General features: G+C 52.1%; 1 protein-coding gene across 1 annotated transcript in view; it reads left to right on the forward strand.

Annotated features, from left to right (window-relative positions):
* Positions 1-650: 650 nt before the first annotated feature.
* Positions 651-18,554, forward strand: part of LOC124022020 (FH1/FH2 domain-containing protein 1-like) — a 116,947-nt gene continuing 99,043 nt past the window's right edge. The window contains 2 exon segments of the mRNA XM_046337074.1: positions 651-818; positions 12,383-12,489. Coding sequence (XP_046193030.1) covers positions 654-818; positions 12,383-12,489 — 272 coding nt within the window. The 5' untranslated portion in view covers positions 651-653.

Below are 18,554 nucleotides of genomic sequence, written 5' to 3' on the forward strand. Positions count from 1 at the left end.
ATAAATATGTCAAATAAAATATAAAGGCCTACAGGGCAGATTAAATGTCCACTTCACAGTCAATCCAGCAGAGGGCGCTCTATCATTGTCAATGTTTATCCTAATTACTTGGGGACGGATCGAACGTTAACCGTCTTAATTGGCGGGTGTCAATTAACAAATGAGCAAAAAACATTAGCATACCTAATTAGACTATCAATAATCGGTTCCTCTGTTAATATTAGGCTTCGCCCACTATTTTTTTCCCCCTCCCAAGTGTTTAGTATGTTTATGTTTTCCGCCGAACTAGCAGTTTGAATCGTCTCAGTTGAACTGCTGTGCCAGCTGTAGCTCTGTCTATTTCCATCTCATGAGTCACTCATTCTCAACTTCCAGCAGCAGTTCCAACTCCTCACACTACTCCGCTTCCTGATACCTGACGTCACACGGTCACAGCAAGGGGTTGTCCGCTGGTGTGTTCTGGACAGCAACAGTTTCCCTTTAACACAGAGAGAGAGAGCGTCAAGCGGGGAGGAACAAGTCGCCGCGTTTTTTTTCCTTCTTTATTTTAAAAATGGAAGTTTAGGACAAGGGGGAATATATCCGCAGGGACACAGCTCTACACCGCGACTGACAGCAGAGAAACGTTAACCCCAGCCGGCTGAGGAAAAGACATGGCCATTATAACCTGCCGAGTGCAGTATTTGGAGGACTCCAACCCTTTCGTCTGTACCAACTTCCCGGAGCCACGGAGACCGCCGCCCTATGATCTGGACGAAAACATCGCCTTGATTGAGCAGATAGCCGGGGTTCACAAACTCCTGGAGGCACCGCTGAAGGTAAGTTTGAAATTGGACAGCCTCGTCGTCTTTTCTAAAATAACTTTGTGCGTTCGGAAAATATGCTGAAAGCAGCCGAACTACACAGGTGTGATTCCCCCATGGTGATTGACTGGCTGACGTCCACGGTCATGTCATCCACAAGACGGGGTATCCTTGTCAAAAGGAGCCGACCGGTACTTGATTGACAGTCCAGTTGCATATTTCAAAAAAGGACGCTTTTCTAAATGAATAACTTACCTCGGGAAAGTTATCTAGACGTAAACATGCAGGTGAATAGATGGTTGATCAAGGACTGTTTCATTCTCTAGTCTGTTGAGTAAAACATATTGAGCTAAAATGCTTTGTTAACCCCCTTCCACCCCTCTGTGTTAACCCCCTCCAACCCCTCTGTGTTAACCCCCTCCAACCCCTCTGTGTTAACCCTCTTCCACCCCCTCTGTGTTACCCCTCTGTGTTAACCCCCTTCCACCCCCTCTGTGTTAACCCCCTTCCACCCCCTCTGTGTTAACCCCTTCCACCCCCTCTGTGTTAACCCCTCCACCCCCTCTGTGTTAACCCCCTTCCAACCCCTCTGTGTTAACCCCCTTCCAACCCCTCTGTGTTAACCCCCCCTCTGTGTTAACCCCCTTCCACCCCTCTGTGTTAACCCCCTTCCACCCCCTCTGTGTTAACCCCCTTCCACCCCTCTGTGTTAACCCCCTTCCACCCCTCTGTGTTAACCCCTTCCACCCCTCTGTGTTAACCCCCTTCCAACCCCTCTGTGTTAACCCCCTTCCAACCCCTCTGTGTTAACCCCTTCCAACCCCTCTGTGTTAACCCCTCCAACCCCTCTGTGTTAACCCCTTCCAACCCCTCTGTGTTAACCCCCTCCAACCCCTCTGTGTTAACCCCTTCCACCCCCTCTGTGTTAACCCCTCTGTGTTAACCCCCTTCAACCCCTCTGTGTTAACCCCTTCCAACCCCTCTGTGTTAACCCCTTCCAACCCCTCTGTGTTAACCCCTCCAACCCCTCTGTGTTAACCCCTCCAACCCCTCTGTGTTAACCCCCTCCAACCCCTCTGTGTTAACCCCTCCAACCCCTCTGTGTTAACCCCTTCCAACCCCTCTGTGTTAACCCCCTTCCAACCCCTCTGTGTTAACCCCTTCCAACCCCTCTGCGTTAACCCCCTTCCAACCCCTCTGCGTTAACCCCCTTCCAACCCCTCTGCGTTAACCCCTTCCAACCCCTCTGCGTTAACCCCCTTCCACCCCCTCTGTGTTACCCCTCTGTGTTAACCCCTTCCACCCCTCTGTGTTAACCCCTTCCACCCCTCTGTGTTAACCCCCTTCCACCCCTCTGTGTTAACCCCCTTCCAACCCCTCTGTGTTAACCCCTTCCAACCCCTCTGTGTTAACCCCCTTCCAACCCCTCTGTGTTAACCCCCTCCAACCCCTCTGTGTTAACCCCTTCCAACCCCTCTGTGTTAACCCCTCCAACCCCTCTGTGTTAACCCCCTTCCACCCCCTCTGTGTTAACCCCTCTGTGTTAACCCCTTCCAACCCCTCTGTGTTAACCCCTTCCAACCCCTCTGTGTTAACCCCCTTCCAACCCCTCTGTGTTAACCCCTCCAACCCCTCTGTGTTAACCCCCTCCAACCCCTCTGTGTTAACCCCTCCAACCCCTCTGTGTTAACCCCTCCAACCCCTCTGTGTTAACCCCCTTCCAACCCCTCTGTGTTAACCCCCTTCCAACCCCTCTGTGTTAACCCCCTTCCAACCCCTCTGCGTTAACCCCTTCCAACCCCTCTGCGTTAACCCCTTCCAACCCCTCTGCGTTAACCCCCTTCCAACCCCTCTGCGTTAACCCCCTTCCAACCCCTCTGCGTTAACCCCCTTCCAACCCCTCTGCGTTAACCCCCTTCCAACCCCTCTGCGTTAACCCCCTTCCAACCCCTCTGCGTTAACCCCTTCCAACCCCTCTGCGTTAACCCCTTCCAACCCCTCTGCGTTAACCCCCTTCCAACCCCTCTGCGTTAACCCCTTCCAACCCCTCTCCAACCCCCCTCTGCGTTAACCCCTTCCAACCCCTCTGCGTTAACCCCCGTCCAACCCCTCTGCGTTAACCCTCGTCCAACCCCTCTGCGTTAACCCTCGTCCAACCCCTCTGCGTTAACCCTCGTCCAACCCCTCTGCGTTAACCCCCTTCCAACCCCTCTGCGTTAACCCCCTTCCAACCCATCACAACCCTGTATTTCTCCATGATTAAAAACTAGAGACTACTTGTCTCCTTTAAAAACATTCCTTTACAAATCAGCCTAATCACTCCCTTGCCCCGGGGTGAGTCCCGTCAGATCCCAAATGGCACCCTATTCCCTTCATCTACCCTAAGGGCTCTTGGTCAACAATAGTGCACTATGTAGGCAATAGGGTGCCATTTGGGATGTAAACAGATACTTCCCGGGCTGTTAGAGAGATAGCATGGAAATGTCCATAATGTCTAAACCTGTCTTGTATCAGATTGATGAGGCTAACAGTTATTTCAACGTTGGAGGACTAAACAACCAGAAGTTTATTTTTTTCTATGTTCCTTATAGTTTTTGTTGTTGTGGGAATTGTGTTTTTATTATCTCAACATAATAACCCGGATGTTTTTTTCCCCTCTGTTCTTCGTTTTAGTTTGTTAGTATATTATGGGAAAATGTTTTCTGTTCCAGTCGGTGTTTTGATACCCTCTGACCCCCCAGTCGGTGTTTTGATACCCTCTGACCCCCCCCAGTCGGTGTTTTGATACCCTCTGACCCCCCAGTCGGTGTTTTGATACCCTCTGACCCCCCCAGTCGGTGTTTTGATACCCTCTGACCCCCCCAGTCGGTGTTTTGATACCCTCTGACCCCCCCAGTCGGTGTTTTGATACCCTCTGACCCCCCAGTCGGTGTTTTGATACCCTCTGACCCCTCCCAGTCGGTGTTTTGATACCCTCTGACCCCTCCCAGTCGGTGTTTTGATACCCTCTGACCCCTCCCAGTCGGTGTTTTGATACCCTCTGACCCCCCCAGCCGGTGTTTTGATACCCTCTGACCCCCCCAGCCGGTGTTTTGATACCCTCTGACCCCCCAGCCGGTGTTTTGATACCCTCTGACCCCCCCAGCCGGTGTTTTGATACCCTCTGACCCCCCACAGCCGGTGTTTTGATACCCTCTGACTCCCCCAGTCGGTGTTTTGATACCCTCTGACTCCTCCCAGTCGGTGTTTTGATACCCTCTGACCCCCTCCCAGTCGGTGTTTTGATACCCTCTGACCCCCTCCCAGTCGGTGTTTTGATACCCTCTGACCCCTCCCAGTCGGTGTTTTGATACCCTCTGACCCCCCAGTCGGTGTTTTGATACCCTCTGACCCCCCAGTCGGTGTTTTGATACCCTCTGACCCCCTCCCAGTCGGTGTTTTGATACCCTCTGACCTCCCTCCCAGTCGGTGTTTTGATACCCTCTGACCCCCCAGTCGGTGTTTTGATACCCTCTGACCCCCCCAGTCGGTGTTTTGATACCCTCTGACCCCCCCAGTCGGTGTTTTGATACCCTCTGACCCCCCACAGCCGGTGTTTTGATACCCTCTGACCCCCCACAGCCGGTGTTTTGATACCCTCTGACCCCTCCCAGTCGGTGTTTTGATACCCTCTGACCCCCTCCCAGTCGGTGTTTTGATACCCTCTGACCCCCTCCCAGTCGGTGTTTTGATACCCTCTGACCCCCTCCCAGTCGGTGTTTTGATACCCTCTGACCCCCTCCCAGTCGGTGTTTTGATACCCTCTGACCCCCTCCCAGTCGGTGTTTTGATACCCTCTGACCCCCACAGCCGGTGTTTTGATACCCTCTGACCCCCCCAGCCGGTGTTTTGATACCCTCTGACCCCTCCCAGTCGGTGTTTTGATACCCTCTGACCCCTCCCAGTCGGTGTTTTGATACCCTCTGACCCCCTCCCAGTCGGTGTTTTGATACCCTCTGACCTCCCTCCCAGTCGGTGTTTTGATACCCTCTGACCCCCCCAGTCGGTGTTTTGATACCCTCTGACCCCCAGTCGGTGTTTTGATACCCTCTGACCCCCCACAGCCGGTGTTTTGATACCCTCTGACCCCCCACAGCCGGTGTTTTGATACCCTCTGACCCCCACAGCCGGTGTTTTGATACCCTCTGACCCCTCCCAGTCGGTGTTTTGATACCCTCTGACCCCTCCCAGTCGGTGTTTTGATACCCTCTGACCCCCTCCCAGTCGGTGTTTTGATACCCTCTGACCCCCTCCCAGTCGGTGTTTTGATACCCTCTGACCCCCTCCCAGTCGGTGTTTTGATACCCTCTGACCCCCCCACAGCCGGTGTTTTGATACCCTCTGACCCCCCACAGCCGGTGTTTTGATACCCTCTGACCCCCACAGCCGGTGTTTTGATACCCTCTGACCCCCCCAGTCGGTGTTTTGATACCCTCTGACCCCTCCCAGTCGGTGTTTTGATACCCTCTGACCCCCCTCCCAGTCGGTGTTTTGATACCCTCTGACCTCCCTCCCAGTCGGTGTTTTGATACCCTCTGACCCCCCAGTCGGTGTTTTGATACCCTCTGACCCCCCCTAGTCGGTCGTTTTGATACCCTCTGACCCCCCACAGCCTGTGTTTTGATACCCTCTGACCCCCACAGCCGGTGTTTTGATACCCTCTGACCCCCACAGCCGGTGTTTTGATACCCTCTGACCCCTCCCAGTCGGTGTTTTGATACCCTCTGACCCCCTCCCAGTCGGTGTTTTGATACCCTCTGACCCCCCCCAGTCGGTGTTTTGATACCCTCTGACCCCCCCAGTCGGTGTTTTGATACCCTCTGACCCCCCAGTCGGTGTTTTGATACCCTCTGACCCCCAAGTCGGTGTTTTGATACCCTCTGACCCCCCCAGTCGGTGTTTTGATACCCTCTGACCCCCCAGTCGGTGTTTTGACATCCCCTGACCCCCACCCCCCCCTGTATGTACCAGCCCTATATGCACCAGTCTTATATGCACCAGTCTGGTACCAGACCTATATGCACCAGTCTGGTACCAGCCCTATATGCACCAGTCTGGTTACCAGCCCTATATGTACCAGCCTTTTATGCACCAATTTGGAAAGGAACACACCTGTGTATAGAAGGTCCCACAGTTAACAGTTCATGTCAGAGCAAAAACCAAGCCATGAGGTGGAAGGAATTGTCCGTAGAGCTCAGAGACAGGATGGTGGCGAGGCACAGATCTGGGGAAGGGTACCAAAACATTTCTGCAGCATTGAAGGTTCCCAAGAACACAGTGACCAAGACTCTTCCTAGAGCTGGCTGTTCGGCCAATCTGGACAATCTGGGGAGAAGGGCCTTGGTCAGGGAGACGACCAAGAACCGGATGGTCACTTTGACAGAGCTCAGAATTCCTCTGTGGAGATAGGAGAACCTTCTAGAAGGATAACCATCTCTGCAGCACTCCAATCAGGCTTTTATGGTAGAGTGGCCAGAAATAGAAGCCACTCCTCAGTAAAATGCCCATGACAGCCCACTTTGAATTTGCTAAAAGGCACCTAAAGGACTCTCAGAACGTTCAGGACCTCAGACTGGGTCAAGAGGTTCACCTTCCAACAGGACAACGGAGAAACGCAAAGCCAAGACAACGCAGGAGTGGCTTTGGGACAAATCTCTGAATGTGCTTGAGTGGCCCAGCCAGAGCCCGGACTCATTGTACCTAAACTATATGTGTTAACATGTGAGCAGGGCCCAGCTGTCAGAGACCTTGGTCTCAGTCTGTGTTCCTTGTTGAAATAAAGGTATAATATTTGAATCCGATCTAACATCTCTGGGGAGACCTAAAAATAGCTGTGCAGCGACGCTCCCCATCCAACCTGACAGAGCTTGAGAGGATCTGCTGAGAAGAATAGGAGAAACTCTCCAAATACAGGTGTACCAAGCTTGTAGAGTCGTAACCAAGAAGACTGGAGGCTGTAATCGTTGCCAAAGGTGCTTTGAAAAAGCACTGAGTAAAGGATCTGAATACTTAAATGTGATGTTTTGTATTTTTAGTAAATTAGCTAAACTTTCTAAATGTATTTTGGCTTTATGGGGTATTGTGATGTCATCAGGGGTTATTGTGATGTCATTAGGGGTTATTGTGATGTCATTAGGGGTTATTGTGATGTCATTAGGGGTTATTGTGATGTCATTAGGGTGATGTCATTAGGGGGTATTGTGATGTCATTAGGGGTATTGTGTATAGATTGAGAGGGGGTTGGTGGTTTTATTCATTTTTAGAATAAGGCTGTAACGTAACAATGTGGAAAATGTCAAGGGGTCTGAATACTTTCTGAATGCACTGTAGTGCACTAACTTTACAGACGTATTGCACTATATAGGGAGTAGGTTGCTATTTGGGACACAACAAGGCATGGGAAGCCAAAGGCACTGCTGGAATAGTGTGGATGGTATTATAATAGTGTAATATATTCTGGTGAGATCAGGTATTAGAATGCTGCTTCCTCATAGTTCTAGTCTGGTCCCAGATCAGCTATTAGAATGCTGCTTCCTCCTAGTTCTAGCCTGGTCCCAGATCAGGTATTAGAATGCTGCTTCCTCCGAGTTCTAGTCTGGTCCCAGATCAGGTATTAGAATGCTGCTTCTTCCTAGTTCTAGCTTGTTCCCAGATCAGGTATTAGTATGCTGCTTCCTCATAGTTCTAGCCTGTTCCCAGATCAGGTATTAGCATGCTGCTTCCTCCGTGTTCTAGTCTGGTCCCAGATCAGGTATTAGAATGCTGCTTCCTTCTAGTTTTAGCCTGGTCCCAGATCAGGTATTAGAATCAGGTTGTACTCTTGCGAACTCCGTTACTGGCATTGAAGTAACAGTTGCTGAAGGAGTTGAGAGAGCAGAAACAGACCCAGGCTAGCTTCCTCCCTCCTCAAGCTGAAAGAGCAGAAACAGACCCAGGCTAGCTTCCTCCCTCCTCAAGCTGAAAGAGCAGAAACAGACCCAGGCTAGCTTCCTCCCTCCTCAAGCTGAAGGAGTTGAGAGAGCAGAAACGGACCCAGGCTAGCTTCCTCCCCCCTCAAGCTGAAGGAGTTGAGAGAGCAGAAACAGACCCAGGCTAGCTTCCTCCCTCCTCAAGCTGAAGGAGCAGAAACAGACCCAGGCTAGCTTCCTCCCCTCCTCAAGCTGAAGGAGTTTAGAGAGCAGAAACAGACCCAGGCTAGCTTCCTCCCTCCTCAAGCTGAAGGAGTTGAGAGAGCAGAAACGGACCCAGGCTAGCTTCCTCCCCCCTCAAGCTGAAGGAGTTGAGAGAGCAGAAACAGACCCAGGCTAGCTTCCTCCCTCCTCAAGCTGAAGGAGCAGAAAGAGAAACCCAGGCTAGCTTCCTCCCCCTCAAGCTGAAGGAGTTGAGAGAGCAGAAACAGACCCAGGCTAGCTTCCTCCCTCCTCAAGCTGAAGGAGTTGACAGAGCAGAAACAGACCCAGGCTAGCTTCCTCCCTCCTCAAGCTGAAGGAGTTGACAGAGCAGAAACAGAACTAGGCTAGCTTCCTCCCTCCTCAAGCTGAAGGAGCAGAAACAGGCCCAGGCTAGCTTCCTCCCCCCTCAAGCTGAAGGAGCAGAAACAGACCCAGGCTAGCTTCCTCCCTCCTCAAGCTGAAGGAGTTGAGAGAGCAGAAACGGACCCAGGCTAGCTTCCTCCCTCCTCAAGCTGAAAGAGCAGAAACGGACCCAGGGTAGCTTCCTCCCCCTTCAAGCTGAAAGAGCAGAAACAGACCCAGGCTAGCTTCCTCCCTCGTCAAGCTGAAGGAGTTGAGAGAGCAGAAACAGACCCAGGCTAGCTTCCTCCCTCCTCAAGCTGAAAGAGCAGAAACAGACCCAGGCTAGCTTCCTCCCTCCTCAAGCTGAAAGAGCAGAAACAGACCCAGGCTAGCTTCCTCCCTCCTCAAGCTGAAAGAGCAGAAACAGACCCAGGCTAGCTTCCTCCCTCCTCAAGCTGAAAGAGCAGAAACAGACCCAGGCTAGCTTCCTCCCCCTCAAGCTGAAAGAGCAGAAACAGACCCAGGCTAGCTTCCTCCCTCCTCAAGCTGAAGGAGTTGAGAGAGCAGAAACGGACCCAGGCTAGCTTCCTCCCCCTCAAGCTGAAGGAGCAGAAACAGACCCAGGCTAGCTTCCTCCCTCCTCAAGCTGAAGGAGCAGAAACAGACCCAGGCTAGCTTCCTCCCTCCTCAAGCTGAAGGAGTTGAGAGAGCAGAAACGGACCCAGGCTAGCTTCCTCCCCCCTCAAGCTGAAGGAGTTGAGAGAGCAGAAACAGACCCAGGCTAGCTTCCTCCCTCCTCAAGCTGAAGGAGCAGAAACAGGCCCAGGCTAGCTTCCTCCCTCCTCAAGCTGAAGGAGTTGACAGAGCAGAAACAGACCCAGGCTAGCTTCCTCCCTCCTCAAGCTGAAGGAGCAGAAACAGACCCAGGCTAGCTTCCTCCCTCCTCAAGCTGAAGGAGTTGACAGAGCAGAAACAGACCCAGGCTAGCTTCCTCCCTCCTCAAGCTGAAGGAGTTGACAGAGCAGAAACAGGCCCAGGCTAGCTTCCTCCCCCCTCAAGCTGAAGGAGCAGAAACAGACCCAGGCTAGCTTCCTCCCTCCTCAAGCTGAAGGAGTTGAGAGAGCAGAAACAGACCCAGGCTAGCTTCCTCCCTCCTCAAGCTGAGAGCAGAAACAGACCCAGGCTAGCTTCCTCCCTCCTCAAGCTGAATTAGCAGAAACAGACCCAGGCTAGCTTCCTCCCCCCTCAAGCTGAAGGAGCAGAAACAGGCCCAGGCTAGCTTCCTCCCTCCTCAAGCTGAAGGAGTTGACAGAGCAGAAACAGACCCAGGCTAGCTTCCTCCCTCTTCAAGCTGAAGGAGTTGAGAGAGCAGAAACAGACCCAGGCTAGCTTCCTCCCCCCTCAAGCTGAAGGAGCAGAAACAGACCCAGGCTAGCTTCCTCCCTCCTCAAGCTGAAGGAGCAGAAACAGACCCAGGCTAGCTTCCTCCCCCTCAAGCTGAAGGAGCAGAAACAGACCCAGGCTAGCTTCCTCCCCCTCAAGCTGAAGGAGCAGAAACGGGCCCAGGCTAGCTTCCTCCCTCCTCAAGCTGAATTGAGCAGAAACAGACCCAGGCTAGCTTCCTCCCCCTCAAGCTGAAGGAGCAGAAACAGGCCCAGGCTAGCTTCCTCCCTCCTCAAGCTGAAGGAGTTGACAGAGCAGAAACAGACCCAGGCTAGCTTCCTCCCTCCTCAAGCTGAAGGAGTTGAGAGAGCAGAAACAGACCCAGGCTAGCTTCCTCCCCCTCAAGCTGAAGGAGCAGAAACAGACCCAGGCTAGCTTCCTCCCTCAAGCTGAAGGAGCAGAAACAGACCCAGGCTAGCTTCCTCCCCCTCAAGCTGAAGGAGTTGAGAGAGCAGAAACAGACCCAGGCTAGCTTCCTCCCTCCTCAAGCTGAAGGAGCAGAAACAGACCCAGGCTAGCTTCCTCCCCCTCAAGCTGAAGGAGCAGAAAAACAGACCCAGGCTAGCTTCCTCCCCCTCAAGCTGAAGGAGCAGAAACAGGCCCAGGCTAGCTTCCTCCCTCCTCAAGCTGAATTAGCAGAAACAGACCCAGGCTAGCTTCCTCCCCCTCAAGCTGAAGGAGCAGAAACAGGCCCAGGCTAGCTTCCTCCCTCCTCAAGCTGAAGGAGTTGACAGAGCAGAAACAGACCCAGGCTAGCTTCCTCCCCCTCAAGCTGAAGGAGTTGAGAGAGCAGAAACAGACCCAGGCTAGCTTCCTCCCTCAAGCTGAAGGAGCAGAAACAGACCCAGGCTAGCTTCCTCCCTCCCTCAAGCTGAAGGAGCAGAAACAGACCCAGGCTAGCTTCCTCCCCCCTCAAGCTGAAGGAGCAGAAACGGGCCCAGGCTAGCTTCCTCCCTCCTCAAGCTGAAGGAGTTGAGAGAGCAGAAACAGACCCAGGTTAGCTTCCTCCCCCCTCATACATGGTGCTTACTGGAGCTCAGTTCCTTCTGCAGTGTTTGGATACCTGGTTAATTGTGGTATGCTTGATTTGTATTTTTCTTCCTTTGGTTGGCATTGTTGTCATTCTGTCAAGACAATCTGGATTGGTTGGCATTTAAAGGTTGTGAGGCTGCATACTTTAATGTGATCATGTCTGTGGGAAGTATGTAACCTACTGTACATGTCTACAGTTTAGACACATCTACTCATTCAAGGGTTTTTCTTTGTTTTTACTATTTTCTACATTGTAGAATAATAGTGAAGACATCAACCTTAGAAATAACACATATGGAATCATGTAGTAACCAAAAAAGTGTTAAACAAATCTAAATATAAAATATCTTTGAGATTCTTCAAAGTAGCCACCCTTTGCCTTTGCTTGCTCTTGGCACTCTCAACCAGCTTCACCTGGAATGCTTTTTCAACAGTCTTGAAGGAGTTACCACATTATGCTGAGCACTTGTTGGCTGCTTTTCCTTCACTCTGTGGTCCGACTCATCCCAAACCATCTCGATTGGGTTTAGGTTGGGTGATTTGTGGAGGCCAGGTCATCTCCATCACTCTCCTTCTTGGTCAAATAGCCCTTACACAGCCTGGAGTTGTGTTGGGTCAGTGTTGGGTCATTGTCCTGTTGAAAAACAAATGATAGTCCCACTAAACCCAAAGCAAGTTCTTGGCCCAAGCAAGTCTCTTCTTCTTATTGATGTCCTTTAGTAGTGGGTTTCTCTGCAGTAATTCGACCATGAGGGCCTGATTCACGCAGTCTGTAGAAAGCAGGTAGCTAATGCCTGTATATTCCATAGAAAGTGAAGGGCCGTTGTATCCTGACTCAGAACAACAGCTCGGGGGGGCTCAGCAGCAATGCCTGTGTAATCAAGCTGATGACATCATCAAGGAGCAGACCCAATATTTTAACCTCTGAGTTAGATGGAAGATGGACTCTTTCTATGTTAGAACAATGATACCAATGTTAAGATATCAAAAAAGCCTCCCGAGTGGCGCAGTGGTCTAAGACACTGCGTCGCAGTGCTAGCTTTGCCACTAGAGATTCTGGGTTCGAGTCCAGGCTCTGTCGCAGCCGGCCGCGACCGGGAGACCCACCGGGCGGTGCAAGCGTCGTCCGGGTCAGGGGAGGGTTCGACCGGCAGGGATATTCTTGTCCCATCGCTCACTAGCGACTCCTGTGGCGGGCCGGGTGTAGTGCATGCTGACCAGGTTGTTTCCTCCGACACATCGGTGCGGCTGGCTTCTCGGATTAAAGTGGTCATTGTGTCAAGGAGCAGTGCGGCTTGGTTGGGTTTCGGAGGACGTACGGCTCTCGACCTTCGCCTCTCCCGAGTCCTTACGGGAGTTGCAGCGATGAGACAAGACTGTAACCACCAATTGGAGGTTAAAAAAACAAGTCCTAAAATATGAAAATAAAGTCTCCTTTTTTTAATGTTGTTGTTTACTGTTTACTGTTGTTGACTGTTTATGCCTGTTTGTGTAAATATTTCACTACACCCACCCCCTGACAAGGCTGTCCCTGTCTTTGTTCCACCCCAGTTGGAAGAGTGTGCTCTGCAGATGGCCCCCAATGGGAACTATCTGGACCTGGACCTGTCTCTGGGGGAACAGAAAGATGATGTGGAACAGCTCTATGACGACGTGGGGTAAGGACACCTCTCCTCCTCTCCCTTCCTCCTTCTGGTTGACTTTTCCTTCACTGAGCTCCTCTCTTTTCCTTCTACTGGTTGACCTTTCCTTCACTGAGCTCCTCCTTCTGGTTGACCTTTCCTTCACTGAGCTCCTCCTCTCCTTTCCTTCTCTCCTCTCTCTTTGACCTTTCCTTCACTGAGCTCTCTCCTTTCCTTTCCTTCACTCTCCTCTCTTTGAACTTTCCTTCACTGAACTCCTCCTCTCATTTCATTCTCTCCTCTCTTTGAACTTTCCATCACTGAGCTCCTTCTCTCCTCTCTTTGACCTTTCCTTCACTGATCTCCTTCTCTCCTCTCTTTGACCTTTCCTTCACTGAGACTTCTCCTCTCCTCTTTTCCTTCTCTCCTCTCTTTGACCTTTCCTTCACTGAGCTCCTTCCCTTTCACTTCTTTCATTCAGGGTGAACTATGAGTTCTACAGCAACATGAAGACACAGTCAGGGCTGAACTATTTCCTTCTCTCCTCTCTTTGACCTTCTACAGCAACCCCTGAAGACACATTCAGGGTGAACTATGAGTTCTACAGCAACATGAAGACACAGTCAGGGTGAACTATGAGTTCTACAGCAACATGAAGACACAGTCAGGGTGAACTATGAGTTCTACAGCAACATGAAGACACAGTCAGGGTGAACTATGAGTTCTACAGCAACATGAAGACACAGTCAGGGTGAACTATGAGTTCTACAGCAACATGAAGACACAGTCAGGGTGAACTATGAGTTCTACAGCTACATGAAGACACAGTCAGGGTGAACTATGAGTTCTACAGCAACATGAAGACACAGTCAGGGTGAACTATGAGTTCTACAGCAACATGAAGACACAGTCAGGGTGAACTATGAGTTCTACAGCAACATGAAGACACAGTCAGGGTGAACTATGAGTTCTACAGCAACATGAAGACACAGTCAGGGTGAACTATGAGTTCTACAGCAACATGAAGACACAGTCAGGGTGAACTATGAGTTCTACAGCAACATGAAGACACAGTCAGGGTGAACTATGAGTTCTACAGCAACATGAAGACACAGTCAGGGTGAACTATGAGTTCTACAGCAACATGACAGGATCAGGGTTCCTCGTCATTGATGCTACAGTATCTCTGTCTGTCTTCTGTCCAAGCTGAGTTTCCAGCTGAGTTTAACAGGGCTTGTCCGTGTTGCAAGATGAAGTGAGTCATTTTACTGAGATAGGAAATGTCACTGACTGGAGAGATGCCACGTAGGAGTTAGGTAGAGAGAGGGACTTCACTGATGAAGGCATTGTTAGTTTTAGGTGTGAAATGCAGAATGATTGGACCAGTTCCTGTCCAAGTTGTGTTTCTACTGTGCTTCAGTAGTAATCCAGCATTCTATCCACCAGTCTCCATCTCTGTGTGGGATGTTCTAGAGCTGTGTGGGGCGTTCTAGAGCTGTGTGGGGCGTTCTAGAGCTGTGTGGGGCGTTCTAGAGCTGTGTGGGGCGTTCTAGAGCTGTGTGGGGCGTTCTAGAGCTGTGTAGGGCGTTCTAGAGCTGTTTAGGGCATTCTATCCACCAGTCTCCTCTGTGTGGGATGTTCTAGAGCTGTGTGGGATGTTCTAGAGCTGTGTGGGGCGTTCTAGAGCTGTTTAGGGCATTCTATCCACCAGTCTCCTTCTCTGTGTGGGGCGTTCTAGAGCTGTGTGGGGCGTTCTAGAGCTGTGTAGGGCGTTCTAGAGCTGTTTAGGGCATTCTATCCACCAGTCTCCTTCTCTGTGTGGGATGTTCTAGAGCTGTGTGGGATGTTCTAGAGCTGTGTGGGATGTTCTAGAGCTGTGTGGGATGTTCTAGAGCTGTGTGGGATGTTCTAGAGCTGTGTGGGGCGTTCTAGAGCTGTGTGGGGCGTTCTAGAGCTGTTTAGGGCATTCTATCCACCAGTCTCCTTCTCTGTGTGGGATGTTCTAGAGCTGTGTGGGGCGTTCTAGAGCTGTTTAGGGCATTCTATCCACCAGTCTCCTTCTCTGTGTGGGATGTTCTAGAGCTGTGTGGGATGTTCTAGAGCTGTGTGGGGCGTTCTAGAGCTGTTTAGGGCATTCTATCCACCAGTCTCCTTCTCTGTGTGGGATGTTCTAGAGCTGTGTGGGGCGTTCTAGAGCTGTGTGGGGCGTTCTAGAGCTGTGTGGGGCGCTCTAGAGCTGTGTGGGGCGTTCTATCCACCAGTCTCCTTCTCTGTGTGGGATGTTCTAGAGCTGTGTGGGATGTTCTAGAGCTGTGTGGGATGTTCTAGAGCTGTGTAGGATGTTCTAAAGCTGTGTGGGATGTTCTAGAGCTGTGTGGGATGTTCTAGAGCTGTGTGGGATGTTCTAGAGCTGTGTGGGATGTTCTAGAGCTGTGTGGGATGTTCTAGAGCTGTGTGGGATGTTCTAGAGCTGTGTGGGATGTTCTAGAGCTGTGTGGGGCGTTCTAGAGCTGTGTGGGGAGTTCTATCCACCAGTCTCCTTCTCTGTGTGGGATGTTCTAGAGCTGTGTAGGGCGTTCTAGAGCTGTGTGGGACGTTCTAGAGCTGTGTGGGGCGTTCTATCCACCAGTCTCCTTCTCTGTGTGGGATGTTCTAGAGCTGTGTGGGGCATTCTAGAGCTATGTGGGGCGTTCTAGAGCTGTGTGGGGCGTTCTAGAGCTGTGTGGGGCGTTCTAGAGCTGTGTGGGGCGTTCTAGAGCTGTGTGGGGCGTTCTAGAGCTGTGTGGGGCGTTCTATCCACCAGTCTCCTTCTCTGTGTGGGGCGTTCTAGAGCTGTGTGGGGCGTTCTAGAGCTGTGTGGGGCGTTCTAGAGCTGTGTGGGGCGTTCTAGAGCTGTGTGGGGCGTTCTAGAGCTGTGTGGGATGTTCACTGTGTTCTGTGCTTCAGTCTCCCTCTCTGTTGCTCATGTCCAGGCGGGTGTGTCAGTCATCATGTCCCTGTGAAGTGGCCCTCTAAATCTCTTGCCACTCTCCTCACCTCTCAATCAGCTAGAGGAAACGCAGAAGGAGAAGGAAGGGGCAGAAACACACACATACACGCAGACAGAAGTATGGCCACGTGAAAACACACACTCCACCAGCTAGTTGCTCGAGTGGAAAGGTGTCAAGTTCCAACAGACAACAGTATTATTGTTAATGACAACCTAGTCCTCTTTAAACTCACAGGATGAAAATAGTCTGGGGGGGGTGTGAAAAATACCTTATCTAGAACACAGGTAGATGTGATTACCACACAGAACCATTCTGGAGGACTAAAGACCTTTCTAGAACACAGGTAGATGTGATTACCACACAGAACCCGTCTGGAGGACTAAAGACCTTTCTAGAACACAGGTAGATGTGATTACTACACAGAACCCGTCTGGAGGACTAAAGACCTTTGTAGAACACAGGTAGATGTGATTACTACACAGAACCCGTCTGGAGGACTAAAGACCTTTCTAGAACACAGGTAGATGTGATTACCACACAGAACCCGTCTGGAGGACTAAAGACCTTTCTAGAACACAGGTTGATGTGATTACCACACAGAACCCGTCTGGAGGACTAAAGACAATAAACCGAAGGTCTCCTTCGATAGGCCAGGCTTTATCTCCCTTATAATGCTTTGTTACAGGTCAGATGCTGGTACATGACTCCTTGTAGAAATAGATTTTAGGACGGCTGGGGATCTACGAGTCTGTCGGTGGGATGAGACTGGGGGACCTACGAGTCTGTCGGTGGGATGAGACTGGGGGACCTACGAGTCTGTCGGTGGGATGAGACTGGGGGACCTACGAGTCTGTCGGTGGGATGAGACTGGGGGACCTAAGAGTCTGTCGGTGGGTTGAGACTGGGGGATCTACGAGTCTGTCGGTGCGATGAGATGGGGGACATACGAGACTGGGGGACATACAAGTCTGTCGGTGGGTTGAGACTGGGGGACATACGAGTCTGTCGGTGGGTTGAGACTGGGGGACATACGAGTCTGTCGGTGGGTTGAGACTGGGGGACATATGAGTCTGTCGGTGGGTTGAGACTGGGGGACATACGAGTCTGTCGGTGGGATGAGATGGGGGACATACGAGACTGGGGGACCTACGAGTCTGTCGGTGGGATGAGACTGGGGGACCTACGAGTCTGTCGGTGGGATGAGACTGGGGGACCTACGAGTCTGTCGGTGGGATGAGACTGGGGGACCTACGAGTCTGTCGGTGGGATGAGACTGGGGGACCTACGAGTCTGTCGGTGGGATGAGACTGGGGGACCTACGAGTCTGTCGGTGGGATGAGACTGGGGGACCTACGAGTCTGTCGGTGGGATGAGACTGGGGGACCTACGAGTCTGTCGGTGGGTTGAGACTGGGGGATCTACGAGTCTGTCGGTGGGTTGAGATGGGGGACATACGAGTCTGTCGGCGGGTTGAGACTGGGGGACATACCAGTCTGTCGGCGGGTTGAGACTGGGGGACATACCAGTCTGTCGGCGGGTTGAGACTGGGGGACATACGAGTCTGTCGGTGGGTTGGTACTGGGGGACCTACGAGTCTGTCGGTGGGTTGGTACTGGGGGACCTACGAGTCTGTCGGTGGGATGAGACTGGGGGACATATGAGACTGGGGGACATACGAGTTTGTCAGTGGGTTGAGACTGGGCTCATACCAGTCTGTCAGTGGGTTGAGACTGGGGGACATATGAGACTGGGGGACATACGAGTTTGTCAGTGGGTTGAGACTGGGCTCATACCAGTCTGTCAGTGGGTTGAGACTGGGCTCATACCAGTCTGTCAGTGGGTTGAGACTGGGCTCATACCAGTCTGTCAGTGGGTTGAGACTGGGCTCATACCAGTCTGTCGGTGGGTTGGTACTGGGGGTCATACCAGTCTGTCGTTGGGTTGAGACTGGGCTCATACCAGTCTGTCGGTGGGTTGGTCCTGGGGGTCATACCAGTCTGTCGGTGTGTTGAGACTGGGCTCATACCAGTCTGTCGGTGGGTTGGTACTGGGGGACCTACGAGTCCGTCGGTGGGTTGGTACTGGGGGACATACAAGTCTGTCGGTGGGTTGGTACTGGGGGACCTACGAGTCTGTCGGTGGGTTGGTACTGGGGGACCTACGAGTCTGTCGGTGGGATGAGACTGGGGGACATATGAGACTGGGGGACATACGAGTTTGTCAGTGGGTTGAGACTGGGCTCATACCAGTCTGTCAGTGGGTTGAGACTGGGGGACATATGAGACTGGGGGACATACGAGTTTGTCAGTGGGTTGAGACTGGGCTCATACCAGTCTGTCAGTGGGTTGAGACTGGGCTCATACCAGTCTGTCAGTGGGTTGAGACTGGGCTCATACCAGTCTGTCGGTGGGTTGGTCCTGGGGGTCATACCAGTCTGTCGTTGGGTTGAGACTGGGCTCATACCAGTCTGTCGGTGGGTTGGTCCTGGGGGTCATACCAGTCTGTCGGTGTGTTGAGACTGGGCTCATACCAGTCTGTCGGTGGGTTGGTACTGGGGGACCTACGAGTCCGTCGGTGGGTTGGTACTGGGGGACCTACGAGTCCGTCGGTGGGTTGGTACTGGGGGACCTACGAGTCCGTCGGTGGGTTGGTACTGGGGGACCTACGAGTCCGTCGGTGGGTTGGTACTGGGGGACCTACGAGGTGGGTGGGGGACCTACGAGTCCGTCGGTGGGTTGGTACTGGGGGACCTACGAGTCCGTCGGTGGGTTGGTACTGGGGGACCTACGAGTCCGTCGGTGGGTTGGTACTGGGGGACCTACGAGTCCGTCGGTGGGTTGGTACTGGGGGACCTACGAGTCCGTCGGTGGGTTGGTACTGGGGGACCTACGAGTCCGTCGGTGGGTTGGTACTCATACAAAACGTTTCCTCCTCCGTATTCATATAGACTTCAAGTACATTTCTCCCCACAACAGACTGTGATTGTCTTACTGCAACTAGCGCTGTTTATCATCTATGGGCCCCATTCATTAACTTGTGCCTGAATCTGATTTGAATCTGATTTGACCTCACAAAGCATTCTGTCTTTCCTCTCTAGATCACATGACGCTG

Source organism: Oncorhynchus gorbuscha, unplaced genomic scaffold (assembly GCF_021184085.1).
Source record: "Oncorhynchus gorbuscha isolate QuinsamMale2020 ecotype Even-year unplaced genomic scaffold, OgorEven_v1.0 Un_scaffold_1265, whole genome shotgun sequence".
NCBI lineage: Eukaryota > Metazoa > Chordata > Actinopteri > Salmoniformes > Salmonidae > Oncorhynchus > Oncorhynchus gorbuscha.